Raw genomic sequence first — 15623 nt, forward strand, 5'->3', positions numbered from 1 at the left:
GTTCTGGTTGAATGTTTATTTCTTCCTTTTGGCCCAAACCATTGATTTGAGTCCCAGTTTCCTTCCTTTTACTGTGAGTTCCCTGTACATTTTCCTTTATTTCACTTTTCATAGCCCTCACTTTTTCCTCTATTTTGTGACCGTAGTCAACCAATTCTGTGAGCATCCTGATTACCAGTGTTTTGAACTGTGCATCTGATAGGCTGTCTATGTCTTCGTCACTTAGTTGTATTTTTTCCTGGAGCTTTAATCTGTTCTTTCATTAGGGCCATATTTCTTTGTCTCATCTCGACTGTTATGTCGACTGTTATGTAGTAAGGGGGCTTAGGTATTCACCAGGGCAGGCAACCCAACGAATACTTGCGATGTGGCACTGTATGTGGAGGAGGGGTCTGAGTGGGAACGATGCCACTTGCTCAGCTCTCCACATCTTTCAGTCACTTCCCCCGCTACCCAGGAGCAAATTGGGCCCTTCTGGTGCCATTTCCTGGGTGGGTGGGTTTGTGTCCATTCTAGGACCCTGTGGGTCTCTCCAATGACCTCTCCTATGAGGCTGGGAGTTTCTCCAGCCACCTCAACCCCCACAGAGTTTTTCAGTCAGAGGTTTTGAGGCTTTATTTCCTTGCGCTGGAACCCTGGGTTGTGTGGTCTGTCTTGCTCCCCAGTTGTTCCTCCCGATTTATCCACACATAATCGTGGGACTACCAGGTCCGCCAGCTGCCTCCTTGCCTACCCCGGTCCTCCTGCCGCCGCAGCCTTGCTGCAAGTCCTCTCCCCGCAGCTGCCCTTCTCCACTCCTGCTACCAGTCTGGATGAATGTTTCTTCTTTAACTCCTTGGTTGTTGGACTTCCATACAGTTCGATTTTCTGGTGGGTCTGGTTATTTTTTGTTTTTAAATTTGTTGTTGTCCTTTTGGCTGTGCAGGAAGGCACAGTGTATCTACCTATGCCTCCATCTTGGCCAAAGTCTTGTTTTCTTATAAGTTACCTAAAATATTATGTCTTTAGAGATACCTTCCAGGCCTCCCCCGCCTACCACATAAGCTATTTATCGCTCCCTCCACCCCCACTGCCAGCCCTCTCATTGAAGTCACCTTCAATCACATCACTCTATTTTTTTCCACACTCCTCCTCTTAATAATCGTATGGTTGATTTTTGGCTTCTTTTTTTTAAGATTTATTTATTTATTTACTTTTAGAGGGGGAAGGGAGAAAGAAAGAGAGGGAGAGAAACATCAGTGTGTGGTTGCCTCTCGCGCGCCCCCTACCGGGGACCTGGCCCACAACCCAGGCATGTGCCCTGACTGGGAATTGAACCAGCGACCCCTTGCTTTACTCAGTCCACTGAGCCACATCAGCCAGGGCTGATTTTTGGCTTCTTTAATGTCCTTCTCCCTCATTAGTGAGAACAGGACCTTGTCTGCAATGTCCTCCCAGCCCCAAGCCAGTGTCTAGGAGGGAGGGAGTGCTGAGTGGGGGTTTGAGACGTGAGTGAGTGAGTGATGGTAGCTGTGCCCTGTGCCTGTGCTGGGCAGGACTGTGGACAGGGCCTCTGCCACAGACCAGAGTTCAGGATGTCAGTTTCCACATTCTGGGACCACCACTCATTGGCCTGATAAATATCCAAGTGCTAAGCTCCATTTTTACCAACTATAAATTAGGAGTCTCATTATTTTATTACTGTCTATTTTACAGGGATAATATGAAACACCAAATGTAAAATACTGCAGTTACATAAATTTGTGATATTAAAAATGTATGTACAGAGAAATGTAAATGTTTGTGTTATGATACTTTTCATCTCTCCTGTTACTGTTTTTATTTAGGTTCAGCTACTTCAGTGTTAGAATTTCTGTCCCAGAAAGATAAAGAGAGAATCAAGGAGATGAAGCAGGCAACCGACCTTAAAGCAGCTCAGCTCAAGGCCCGGAGCCTGGCCCTGAGTGCCTCAGGCAGCAGAGCCCAGCCCTCCTCTCCCGACAGCGGACACTGCTCTTGGCACCTGGCATTGAGTGGTGGGGCGGCCACCACGAAAGCCAGCAACTTCAAACCTTTTGCCAAAGATCCAGAAAAACAAAAACGATACGAAAAGTTTTTAGCAACTATGAAACGGGGTCAGAAAGGTGAGTGCGAGGCCTGGGTCTCCCCTATCTCAGCCACGGGCAGAGTTCTCACTATTCTGACCCTAGTCCCAGATTTGAAGTTGAAGTTCCCTGCTCTGCCAGTGTTTGCTTTGTCCTGCTCCAAACAGTGCAGAGATCTCAGGCCCCGGCTCTTGGCCTTAGAAAGCAAGAACAATTAGCTTGTGTTTCTGTATATCTCTGGTCCCAAAGATAGCTGTTTTGTTAGAGAACATGTTGTGGTGGTGGCTAATGCTAAATTACAGACCGTTCACTGTTTGTGAATGCTTGACTTCTGAAAGGGATACATTTCACACCAAGAGAACAAGGTCATCTCCCACTTTATCTTAAGGTCCTAACCATCCAGCCCTAAATCACAGTTTAAAACTTGACTTACAGAGAGAGTTGGCTATTGAACCATTACACGGGGAAAGATTTGCTCCGTGATCTCTGCAGTAAATAAATGCAGCAGGTAGGGGAGAGGGCTGGCTGGTACACGCAGGAGTCCTTGTGAGAGGTAGCAGATTAGGGGGGCTGGTTTCCCAAGCAGATCTTGGTGTACTTGGACTCCCTACTATAACTCCAGATGCCTACTGTTTATTTGTTACATTAAAAAGAGGTAGAGAAAGGAGTGTTTTTCTGCCAAAACTTAGGAATGTGGTTGGGATGAAGTTATCATTGTCTGGGAGTGGTAACAATTTCTTCATTTGAAAGATTTAATCAAGCATTTGTTCCCAAATATTTTTCTCTGATCCATCCAACGGAATTCAAAAGAAGCATCACTGTGAGGGAGTGAGCACTATTGCCTGCCAAATACCTCCCCGTCATGCTCTTAAAAACCAGGATGAGGATTTGGCTACTCTAGTGAAGTCGATAGAGACACAGTGGTACCACCAGATGCTCTCCTTTAAGCCCTGTGCTTTTTCTAAGAGTGAAGTGGTTTCTTGCTCTGTGCACTGCAGATGCTCTGGAACATTGTCTGGATCCCAGTATGACAGAGTGGGAGCGAGGCAGAGAACGGGACGAGTTTGCTCGGGCAGCCCTGCTATATGCATCCTCCCATTCGACCTTGTCCTCCCGGTTCACTCACGCAAAGGAGGAAGACGACTCGGACCAAGTGGAAGTTCCTCGGGACCAAGAGGTCGGTAGCCATCATGTCCCTGCACCTGGTGCATTTTAATTAAGGCACTGCAGAGCCCCAATATTTTAAAATTTGCAGAGCCAAATATTTTAAATCCCTCAGTGAAAAGATCAGAATAGACATGGTACTGTAGAATTAGAAGTTATTTTTAAGCTTTTCGCTTCCAGTGTTCTTTAGCAAAAATGTAGCATAAGTGGGTTTTGTAATTTTGAAAGATTGTTTGAAAACTTTTCAATGGAAAGAGCAGTCGGGTCAGTTGTGTGACCACGTGATGAAACAGAGTGGACGTCTTTTCCCAGAACGATGTCAGTGACAAGCAGTCGGCCGTGAAGATGAAGATGTTCGGGAAGCTCACCCGAGACACGTTTGAGTGGCACCCTGACAAGCTCCTGTGTAAGAGGTTTAACGTCCCTGACCCTTATCCGGAGTAAGTTGGGTAAACCTGCACTTCCATCAGCACCTGTTCCCTGTGTTAAAGCTGATTTTCTTCTTACTTACTCATACAAATTCCCTTTTTCTATATGAACTTATAAATATATGAGTTGCAAATTGTGCAGATTTAACTCCTATTAATTTGTTACTAAAAACAAAACCAGTGTCCAGATAGCAGACATTCTGTACTGAAGATATGAAACTTAGATATGTATGTCAAGCTATAAAAACTTAATGCTTGTCTAATTTGCCACCTTTTCAATGATCCACACAGTTTACATTCAAAGTACTTATGTTTTCTAATTCTTTATAAAAGGTTAGTACCTTCTTATTTGATTATAAACACCACAAGAAAGCATAAACAGTTTAATCAGAGACTTTGTCAGAAGATTTAGGTATGCAGTTGACCCTCAAGGACGCGGTGGTTAGGGTTCTGACTCCCTGTGGAGGCAAACGTCCATGTATAACTTTTTTTTTAATCCTCACCCAAGGACATTTTCTTTTTATGGCCTTTAGAGAGAAAGGAAGGGAGAGAAAGAAAGAAAAAGAGAGAGAGAGAAACATCGATTGGTTGCCTTATTGTACGTGCCCCAACCAGGGATTAAACCTGCAACTGGGGTATGTGTCCTGACTGGCCACCACTTGGTTTATGGGATTATACTCCAACCAACTGAGCCACACTGGCCAGGGCCATGTATAACTTTTGACTCCCCCTAAACTTAACTACTGTTGGCCAGAAGCTTTACGGATAGCATAAACAGTCAACACATTATTTTGTATGATATATGTATTACATACTGTATTCTTACAATAAAGTAAGCTAGAGAAAATAACATGTTAAGGAAATCAGCCCTAGCTGGTGTGGTTCAGTGGATTGAGTGCTGGCCTGAGAACCAAAGGGTCCCCAGTTCGATTCCCAGTCAGGGCACATGCCTGGGTTGTGGGCCAGGTCCCCAGTGTGGGGCATACCAGAGGCAACCACACATTGATGTTTCTCTCCCTTTCTTTTTCCCTCCCTTCCTCTCAGTCTAAAAATAAATAAGTAAAATCTTAATAAATGTCAAGGAAGTCATAAGGAAAATATATTTATGGTTTTTATTGATAAAAATCTGTGTATAAGTGGACCTGTGCAGTTCAAACCCGTGCTGTTTGGGGTCAACAGTATTTTTAGCAGTGGAACTTTTCCTTGATGGAAACCCATCTTCAAAGTTAAATTTCAGCTTACTATAATCAGGAAAAATTAATGGGTACTAAAGTCACCTATTATAAATTCCTAGACTACTTTGACACGTGAAAACATCTTAGGGGATCTTTTTAGCCAAGTAGAAGAGCTACTGATGAAGAACATGAGATGGAAAGCTTTGTAGGAATTAGATTTTATTCTTATAGTTGTTATTAAAATTATATTCATATTTTTTTCAACCCCCAGTTCAACTTTAGTTGGCTTACCAAGAGTAAAACGTGACAAATACTCAGTCTTCAACTTTCTGACACTCCCAGAGACAGCTTCCTTGCCTACAACTCAAGCCTCAAGTGAAAAAGTACCGCAGCACCAAGGTCCCAACAGTGAGTAGGGCTTCCTCAGGTCCATGTGCTGAGTGTGGTCCCAATACCTCGTCTGCTGGGAGACAGAAATAAAGGGTCATCTAATCCTAAGGATACATATAGTGCAGACTCTCCCTCCATTAAGAGGTTGCTTATGTGGATACCTTGGCTCATGTTGTAATGGTTCAGATGAGGGTTGGTAGTCTGCCCCAGCATCTGCCACATCCCCAGCACTTTGCACAGTGCCTGCCCTATAGTGGGTTCACTGATGTTCTTGAATGAGTTAAAGAGGTGTAATAAAGAACTTGTTTTTTTGCATGCTAATTCTAATGTTATGTCTATGTCCTACTTTTTAGAATCCAGAAAACCATCCAGATGGGATACATCCAAACAAGAAAAGAAGGAAGATTCCATTAGTGAATTCTTAAGTTTGGCTAGATCAAAAGTTGGTCCACTTAAACAAGAGTCCAGTCCGTTAGTAAACACAGAGGATGAACATGGGAAGGAATCACTCTCAGATAAGGTACTTGGGGCTTCCTGCTTCTTTTTGCCAGGCTAGCTGTGGCCTTTACCTTTCTCTGTGGCAAAAAGGGGTCAGCACACTCTTTCTGTGAAGGGCCAGATATCAGACAGTAAAGGCTTTGTGGGCCATAGTCTCTATTGTAACTATTGAACCCTGCTGTTGAATGTGGAAGGAGCCACAGGCAATATGAAAACAATTGGGGACATCTAGGTTCCAATAAAATTTATTTATTAAAACAGGCATTGAGTTGGATTTGGCCCCTGGGCTGTGGTTTGCCAACACCTGCTCTACAGTCCAAAAATTTGAATCTTAGCTTTAATCATTTGAGGAGATGTTATAAGTTCTCTGTATATGTATTGGAAAATATAGTTTTCCAAATAACAAGTATTCCCCTTTGTGGAGAATACAGAGAAAACATTATTGGTTTGTTTTTTTTTAAATCACTGCTTTAAGAGTTGTAAGTTCAACTTAATAAAAAGTCGGTTTTATTTCTAATAGCTTTATTAAAATTTTTTAATTTTACTTTTTAAATTAATCTGCATTAAAATTGACTTTTTTTAAAAGTATGGTTTGGTGGTTTTTACACATATATAGATTTGTATAATCACTACCACAATCAGGATACATAGTGGTGGTACATCATCACCAAAAACTTCCTCATGCTGTTTCTTTGTAGTCATACCATCTCTTCACCTCAAACCCCTGTCACCTCTATAGTTTTGCTCTTTCCAGAATGTTGTATAAATGGAACCAGACAATATACACAATAGCCTTTTGAGACTGGCTTCTTTCACTTGGCATGATACCTTTGAGACTTACTAGCATTTTGCATGTAGCAATAGTTCATTCTTTTTATTGCGGGATACTGTTTTGTTGTGTGGGTGTGCCACAGTTTGTTCGTTTGTTACGACCAGCTACAGTGAAGTAGTATAAGAATATCAGCCAAGAGTACAGTAAAATGTACTCTTTAAGGACATTTGGTTGTTTGCAGTTTTTTATGTGGACAAAAGATTTTATTTCTCTAGGGTAAATACCTAGTAATGGGAATGCTGGGTACTCTGTACTTATAGATTTAACCTTATAAGAAAATGTCAGACTGTAGTCCAAAGTGGCTTTTGCTTCAGGTATTTTGAAACTGTCTTGTTTATTACATACTCATTTAGGATTATTATATCTTTTTGGTGAGCTGACTCTTTTATCATTATGTAATATCACTCTTTATCCCTGATCATTTGCATAGTACCATTTTAACCTATCTAATTTATTATCTTTAAAGTGGGTTTTTTTTTTAAGAAGATTTTGCTTATTTATTTTTAGAGAGGGGGAAGGAGGGAGAAACATTGATGTAAGAGAGAAACATCAGTCAGTTGCCTCTTGCATACACCCCAACAGGGAACTGAACCTGCACCCCCGGCATGTGCCCTGGCCGGGAATTGAATTGGCAACATTTCACTTTGTGGAACAACGCCCAACCAACTGAGCCACATGGTCGGGGAACTTAATTATTTTTAATAAGTATTTAGGAGCTTTGACATATAAATACCCTGTTTCTCATCAAACTATTTCTTTTCTTGTATTTTATTCAAAGGGATAAATTGGGTATTATCATTGTTTATTTTAATGCTCAAACTGTCCTAGTTTGGCTAGTTGGAGCCCCTTCAACTTGGCTGTTGTGTACTTTTGAAACATCCCTCGTACTCTCTGAGCGTGGCCTGGCTGGATTCTGGCACAGTAAGATTTCTGGGCTTCTCTCTTTATTTCTCAGTTCCAGCTCTAGAATTAGTCCTTTCTCCAGTGTGCCCTGGTTATTTTTAGTGAGGAATGGTATACTTTTCCTCTTTAATTTTTTTCTGTGAAAAGAGTTCACTTTAAAGCCACAAATACCACTGTCTGGTGCCAGTGCTCCTCACGTGGGTCTTTGTGATGTCGCTCCGTGGAGGTGGTGGGTGCAGGGCGGTGGCCGCTGCCTGAGCAGGGAGAGCTGGGTAGAGAGTCCAGACCCACTCTGGGGCCTCTCATCTCTGACCGGGTTGTCCAGTGGTAAGATGAAAGGGCTCAAGTGGATGTGACCTGGGCCAGCCCTGGGGCTCTCGTATTGCTCAGCACATTTGATCGCCCTCTGTCCGCCTGGTGATGAGCGGGTGGGAGCCTCGTTGTCTTCATTCCTGTGCTTTTTGCTTATTGAACTGAGTGTGTACAAAGTTACTGGCTCTTTATTTGGTTAGTATGAATGTTCATATCTGGCTTCTTTTAGGAAGAGTGATGTGTAGTTGCAAAAAAAAGTTCTGTGGCCATTTTATCAATGTGTTCCCGTCTACCTCCCCATTGTGTGGAGGGCCCAGTTTTCTCTTCAGCACTGTTATGAGTAGACTGTCTTCAGCACCTGTAATACTGGACCTCGGAAGGCTCAGATAGACTCTTGAGAATAGGACAGAGACACTGTGCTATTTCCTGCTGCATTTTTTCTCTGCAATTCTGATTGATGACCTGTCTCCATGAGAGATTTCAGCTGCTTCTTCCATTCAGCATATTCTGCCGTTGTTGAATCAGAAACACTACAAAAATAAGTGCTGTGTGTGATAATTGTTTAGTTAGGCACTATGTGGGTGTGGAGACCCGTGTGCATGAATGTAAACATCCATATGTGTGCGTGTGTGTTCTAGAACATTGGCTCCTTGGACCCTTGCCTCTTCATTCTTGACTCTTATTTCACTGTTAATGCAGCTGGTAAACAAAGGAGTGGATTCACAGACTGAAGGAGAAGATAGCCGCCCATCCATGGACTTGTTCAAGGCCATCTTTGCCAGCTCCTCCGAAGAAAAGTCCTCATCCTCTGAGGATGAGCAGGGTGACAGTGAGGATGATGAGGAAGGTACCAGGGAGGCCGACCTCAAAAGTTCCCAGGAGGCTGACGTGGCAGAAGCATCATCTGTGGCACATAGTACGTCGGTGTTTCAGACTTTGGGATCTCAAGAAGAAAACAATGATGTCTCTAGAGCAGCTACTGCTTTGTTTAGTGTGATTTTAAACCCAGATAATTAGCATTCAAATGGTATTTTAATCTTTTACATTTTTATTGGGGTAGACCAGAGTTCTGTTTTATCTATCTAGTATAAATCTCTGGTATACCTTGTCTTTTTAGGATAGCTGTGTTTGATAATATTGATTTTCCTCCTTATCCTAGTTGAGAGGAATTTAAAAATATTAAAAATTTTATTTAAAGATAGCTCCCCCCCCCCCAAACCTGGTTGATAATGAGATGCCAGAATTACTGGAAATGTTGAGTCATTAGTACAGGGGCTCCTCCAGCTTCCTCTCCACAGGGCTCATTGTGTGCCCCGGACCGACCAGCACTGGGCAGGCTGGGTCTGTGCTGGTTACTGTGAGTCTGGCACTTGGACGGCAGCTTGTCCTGTTGACCCCAGCGTGGGTTTTGCCACAGGAAAGGAGGCTGTCTTGCGCTCTCGAGGGTGGAAGACTTTTCAGATGCTCGGGTAGGTGGGCAAAACTCCCTGCCTCAGTCTTAGAGTGTTCCGCCTGCCCCGTCAGTCTGTGCTGGACTTAGTATAGTTTTTGAGGGCCTCTAACTAAAAAGTTGCATAGAGCTATAAAATATTGTTTGTTCTTAGGTGATTGCAAATGTCAGCCTCTTTTTTATATTTTATATTTATATGTAATACAACTTACATTTTATCACAAAGTCATATATATTTGAATTTTAAAAGTGTAAAAATATAGAAAGCTTAAGTCCCTTGGAATCCTACTTCCCAGAGATAACCATTATAAATTCTGATGCTTACTTTTCCAGACTTTTTCTATTTTTATCTCTTCTATCTGAAAACATAATCATCTGTTTTTTAAAAAATAAGATTATTAGTGTGAACATGACAGTTTGTTTATGCTCAGGTTTTCTCCTCATTGATAATTCATTTTGAGTGAAACTGAGATTTCTGAGCTGGAACATAGTCTTGTGTCCCTGTTTGTAAACTTTATTTTTCTCAGATGGCCCTCCTTTGAGGACATTTTTCAGGCCTTCATGTGGCAGTAGGTGATCAGGACTAAGTGCCATACACCCCCATATTACAGGCAGTGGTGCACTTGACTGCAGGTGCCCTGTGGGACTGACTTCCCAGCTCTAATGCCCGTGAGGTCGGAGGTCGGGCTCACAGGTTTGCAGCACCTGTGTCCGCAGCAGCTGGTGTGAGCCGAGATGATTGAGCAAAACGGTGAAGGAAAGCACACACTATCTGGTGGTGACAGACATTAGTTCAAGACTCAAACACATAAATATTTGGCAAATATATGAAAATAATTAATACCCTGTTTGTTTTCAGCTAGTGAGCCGGCCCCCCCGGAGCCCGCACCTTCCTTCGTGATACAGAAGATGCAGATTGATGAGAGAGAAGAGTTCGGCCCGCGGCTGCCTCCCGTCTTCTGCCCCAGTGAGTTCTCGACTCCCTGGTTCACCGGTTTGCACCAGCACCAGAGGGTCCCCGAGATGTGATAGCTCTGTGTTATATCCACCCATCTGACCCAGCATGAGGCCCCCCAGACATACACATTTGTTTCTGGTTTATCTGTTCTCAGCCACATGTTCAAACCTATTACTCCACCTAGGGCCGTCATGATAGTTGTTGCTTTACAGTCTCAGAAACCTTTCTTTTTCTTTTTCTGTTTTTAACTTTATTTTTAGAGGGAGGGCAAAGGAGGGAGAAAGAGAGGGAGAGAAACACTGATGTGAAAGAGAAACATTGCTTGGTTGCTGCTTGTACACACCCCAACCAAGACCAAACCCGAAACCCAGGCTTGTGCCCTGACCGGGAGTGGAACTGGCGACCTTTCATTTTGAGGGATGACACCCAACCAACTGAGCTACACCGGTCAGGGCTTTTTTTTTTTTCTTTTTAACTTTAAGATAGTTACAGTAGAGGCCTAAGTATCTCAAATGTTGTCACTTATAGAAATAAAGAAATAAAAGTCTAGGACACAAATATTGGGAAAGGAGCTTCAAGGAGTAGGGTATTCTAAGACTTTTTACACTTGGACTAATGTAGCAAATAAAATAAATTTTTTCAGAAGTAAATATAGCCCATCTTCAGCTGTTAATGACTTCTGTTTGGTGTCATCTTTTTATAAATTATCATTTAAAAAATTATTTAATTTCCTTTATTTTTATATATTTTTTTTCTGTTACCACTTATCCCCCTTACCCCCTCTTCCGCCTCCCCCACCCTCCCCCACAGCCCCCACACTGTTGGCTGCCCGCGAGTCAGTGCCCTCTGAAGCTGACATCTCACGTTCGACCGCTCAGACTGGCTTTCCATCTCTTTGAAGGCTGGGTTAATGTGGCTCAAGTACATGAATAATAAATAATTATTATCTACCTTATAGTTTCCTATAGTGCTCACATATATGAACATTGTTTTAGTTAATTAACCCAGCCTTCAAAGAGATGATAAGCAGAGAGGAGTAAGTGTGAAGTTTTGAAAAATTGCAGTGAATGTATTTCTTATTTGTTTTAGTTGTTCAAATCTTTAGCTTAAAATTAGTGTGTAGCCCTTGAAAGCTAAGTTATTTATGTCCATTTTCCAGAACATCCTTGATATCCTTGGAATAGTTAATAACTTAATTTTGACTATGGATTATTGAGGGAAAATGGTTTTCCAAAAACTAGCATTAAAAAGAAAGTTTGAGATCAGTTTTTTAAACAGCTGCCCAACTATCAGAATAGAAGATTGCAGACACCTGTTAGCTGAGTTTGGACAATATCCACAGTTTTCTTTAGGTGGGAGGAGATGATTTAATGATTGACAACACTGCGTCTACTGTTGGAATTCCTGCTGGCTTGAGTACTAGGAAATTAATGACCCATGAAAACATTTTGGTCAGAATTTGGAGGTGGAGAATTTAGGTGCCTACAACTTGTCATTTTAATGATTACATGTATCATGTTGCCCTGATGTTATTTTTTTTAGCATTCCTACTTACAAGACAAATTCATACTGACTGTCTTCTATAAAGGGAGAATGATGTGAGAAGGAGCTGACGTTTATGTTCCAGGTGGAGGCTATGGGATGCATGTTCGTCGTTCCGTCTAACCCTCTCCATGTCCCTAGGAAGACAGGGTTCTTTTTTTTTAAAAAGATTTTTTATTTATTTATTTTTAGAGAGGGAAGGGAGGGAGATAGAGAGAGAGAGAGAGACAGAGAAACTTCAATGTGTGGTTGCTGCGGGTTATGGCCTGCAACCCAGGCATGTACCCTGGCTGGGAATCGAACCTGGGACACTGTGGTTCCCAGCCCGAGCTCAATCCACTGAGCTATGCCAGCCAGGGCAAGACAGGGTTCTTCTTACCCCTGTTTCATGAAAGGGGACACTGGGGCTTCAAGAGGTTGAGCAAGGTGCCAGCGACCACAGAGCTGGCGACAGAGCTGAGGTTCAGACTCGGAGCTTACTCGAGGATGTTACATTACAAAAGCCCTTTGGGCATTGTAATCTGACTTTACCTTCATCTGGCAAAAGACTGGTTGGCATTTCTGGCAGTTTCTAAATCCAGAGCCCATCTGTGATGGGCTCATCTCTTTGTGTATCAGTGAGGCAGGGCAGAAGTTCTGCCTTAATGTTAAACATGCCATCTAAGGCGGATTCCCACGTCAATAATTTAACCTTTATTTCCCCCTGTAAGTCATGTGTTGATTGCATCTGTGTTTCAGATGCTCGTCAGAAACTCGAGGCTCCTCTGAAAGAGAAACATAAAAAGAACAAAGAAAAGCAGAAGACCAAGAGAGAGCACAGACGAAAGAAAGAGAAGGTGAGTGACGTCTGGGTGTTCTGGGGTCAGTGCGTGGGGTCTGTCACCCCTGCTTCTGTCATCCCAACAAGCCCCCAGGTGTCACACATAAGGCCCGTTGAAGAGGGTACCTCACGGCCAAGATGGGGGGCATGTGAGTTTTTGATACCTTGGCAGAAGGGTGGACTAGACATTCAAATGTAAACCCTCGATTTTCAGAAACTTTGTTTTTTTTCTGACAGAATATTTTCATTTGTTCAGTTGTACTTAGATTTTTTTAAAATTTGTAAGCATTAAAAAGTAGGAAAAAGGACATTTAAGTATCTTAGAGTAATGGTTGAGGATTAAATAATAAAACAGTTTTATCTAATTACTCATTCAATATTAAATGAAGGTGGTATTTTGAACATCTCTCAACTACTTGCCATCATTACATAGAGATGTTGGTCTACAGCTTAGCATTTGAAGTAAAGAAAACCTGAGTATGTGGTGTGCATGTTGGCTGTTGACATCCCTCATCTCATCATCTGTGTCTTCTTTTCAGTTAGGCATAGGCTCTTAATTCAGTTAGTGTTAGTGTTGGGTGCCGAAAGTGGTCTGGGCAGTAGTAGAGTTGAGTAAACAATAAACAGCTCCTTTACTGGCTATCAGAAGAAAGGATAACTGAGCATAGAAGATGAGGAAAGGTCTCTTGCAGTGAAAGGAAGAAGGTTGGTGCTGACATGTTCAAAAACCAGATTCATTTGTTTCTTACTAGTGTATCTACTGTTCTCCGATTTTCTACCAGTTTCTTCTTTGTGCATTTCCAGGGTGTTTGCCATCCTGATGTGTAGTTTATCACACATGCCTAATAAAATGGACCAGTCAGGGTCACAGGAAGTGGCAGTGGTCACCTTGGATAAGATGGGACTAAGTATCAAGGCAGCATCCTGCCTACATCTGCTTGGCTCTGCTGTGCGTGTTCGTAGCGGATCCGTTCTGTGGTGGGTGCACAGTGGAGGGTGCATAGTGGAGAGTGCACAGCTGTGTGTTCCTGGTCTGTTTTGTACTAGGCGAAAGCTCACTCCACAGGAGGTCCGTTCTTGTTTTTGAGGGACTCCAGCAGTCAGGTGCCTCATTAGCCTGTCCTGTAGTGAATTGGGGGGTGGGAACACCTGTGTGAGTGCGTGCTGTGTGTGTGCCAGCAACTTTCTTTTCTTTCTTAAGAAAAAGAAACACCGGAAGCATAAACACAAAGGCAAACAAAAGAATAAAAAATCAGAGAAAAGTAGTACTTCTGAGAGCACCGACAGCAGTGACAGCCAGAGTGAAGACGGTGCTGCAGACACGTCACCCCAGGAGCTGCTGAGACGGTAGGCAATGGGAGACAGCGGCTTTCAGGGGCCTTTCAAAGGCTCATTAAAATCTTGATGTGTTTGCTTGAGGCAAATTTCAGAAATGGTAAACTTGCATATTAAGTAGAATGTTTAAAAAGTTAATTTTTAATTACCTAAGTAATAGGCCAATATATTCATTGTGAAAATTCCTACCTTATAGATAAAACTTAAAGTGGGCCTTGACCAAGTCCCCAGACTTCTCCTGTTTCCACAGTCACCTCTGCTGTCAGCTTCACATGTCACTTTCAAGAATTTTTTGCACAACCACATATACGTAAATACATACGCACACATTTTGTTACCCATTATGGTAACAAAATCATATAATGTAGCCTAATATAAATCATATAATTTTATGTAGTCTAGAGTATGAACACTTAGAATGAATAAATACTGCCCAATTGTTTTTAAAAGTGGCTGTATCAGTTTAAATTTTGAAAGTACCTTATTATATCAAATATAAATGGTATAAAAAATGTTTGCCAATGTGATGAGTGAAGAAGGGCCCCTCATTTTAATCTGCATTTCCTGGACTGTTAATGAAGTTGAGCACCATTTCTGATGTGTCTGAGCCTTTGCCGTGTTCTCTTTCATGGACAGGTTGCTCACACCCCTTCATATTGTTCTGGTTTCTGTTAGATTGTTTTACTGGTCTGAGGTATGTTTGACTGTTTTTTAGGAATTAAAACACAGTATGTGTTTTATTGTGGTATCTATCATATGACTTTAATTATCTCTGTTGTACAGAAGCTTTAATTTTTGGTGCACTCAAGTTTACCAATTTTCTTTGTGGTATCTTTTACAAACTTTTGTCTTTTAAAGGCCTTCCCTAAGCCAAGATTGTACATATGTATATAAACTATTCTCATGCTTTTGTAGTTTTGGTTTTGTTTCTTTTCAAACAGAGTAGGGTAAGCATCTAACTTGTGTTTCTCCGAACAGATAGCCAGTCACAGTGGTCCGGGTGAGGAAGCTGGTGGTGGTGAAAAAGACCCTGCACCCCAGTATGGTAGCACAGAGGTGCATTAATAAAACTGAGGTGTCGGGTTTTCCAGCACACGTCTAACTTTTCTTCTTTCTATTACTTCCTTTTCCAGGCTGAAATGTTTTCCCCTAAGGAGGCAGTAATAGAATTCTGCTCTGGCCTGTCCCCAAACCAGATCTCCTCCATGATGGAAGCCCACTGATTGCTCAGTCAATACATTGTACAGATTGTATTTATATGTAAATTCATGCTGTAAAATAATTTTTTAAACCTTGACATTTCAAAGATTGCCTTGGAAGGTTGCAGAAATTGGTTTCTATTTTTAACTTCGGTTATTGTAAAGGAAAAAATTTAGACTGTACATTGTAATTAAAATAAAATGTTTCTATTTCCTTCTTGATTTCTTATTTCCTGAAACTGAAAAAAAAGAAATGAAAAGTGAAGACTTGCCCTGGCTGGTATGGCTCAGTGGATTGAGCCTGCAAACCAAAGGGTTACTGGTTCGATTCCCAGTCAGGGCACATGCCTAGGTTGTGGGCCAGGTCCCCGGTGGGGGGCATACTAAAGGCAACCACGCATTGATGTTTCTCTCCCTCTGTTTCTCCCTCCCTTCCCTTCTCTCTAAAAATAAATAAATAAAATCTTTAAAGAAAAAAAAAAGAAAAGTGAAGACTTTTCTCTGGTTTTGCTATGAAGAAAGCCAAGTTCAGA

The 15623-nt window shown here is 42.0% G+C and overlaps 1 protein-coding gene across 3 annotated transcripts in view; it reads left to right on the forward strand.

Moving 5' to 3' along the window:
- The window catches only part of GPATCH1 (G-patch domain containing 1), a 37151-nt gene extending 21836 nt beyond the window's left edge, over window positions 1–15315 (forward strand). For 2 of the 3 annotated variants that reach the window (XM_045846752.1, XM_045846754.1), the window contains 10 exons: window positions 1827–2123; window positions 3083–3261; window positions 3561–3688; window positions 5123–5259; window positions 5595–5761; window positions 8486–8702; window positions 10096–10203; window positions 12475–12572; window positions 13758–13903; window positions 15025–15315. In XM_045846752.1, coding sequence (XP_045702708.1) covers window positions 1827–2123; window positions 3083–3261; window positions 3561–3688; window positions 5123–5259; window positions 5595–5761; window positions 8486–8702; window positions 10096–10203; window positions 12475–12572; window positions 13758–13903; window positions 15025–15055 — 1508 coding nt within the window. In that variant the 3' untranslated portion in view covers window positions 15056–15315. The remainder of the gene's footprint in view (window positions 1–1826; window positions 2124–3082; window positions 3262–3560; window positions 3689–5122; window positions 5260–5594; window positions 5762–8485; window positions 8703–10095; window positions 10204–12474; window positions 12573–13757; window positions 13904–15024) is intronic. The other variant, XM_045846753.1, reaches the window with a different exon arrangement.
- Window positions 15316–15623: the final 308 nt, after the last annotated feature.

This window comes from Phyllostomus hastatus, unplaced genomic scaffold (assembly GCF_019186645.2).
Source record: "Phyllostomus hastatus isolate PE091 unplaced genomic scaffold, TTU_PhHast_1.1 phas_contig_5, whole genome shotgun sequence".
In the NCBI taxonomy this organism is placed as follows: domain Eukaryota; kingdom Metazoa; phylum Chordata; class Mammalia; order Chiroptera; family Phyllostomidae; genus Phyllostomus; species Phyllostomus hastatus.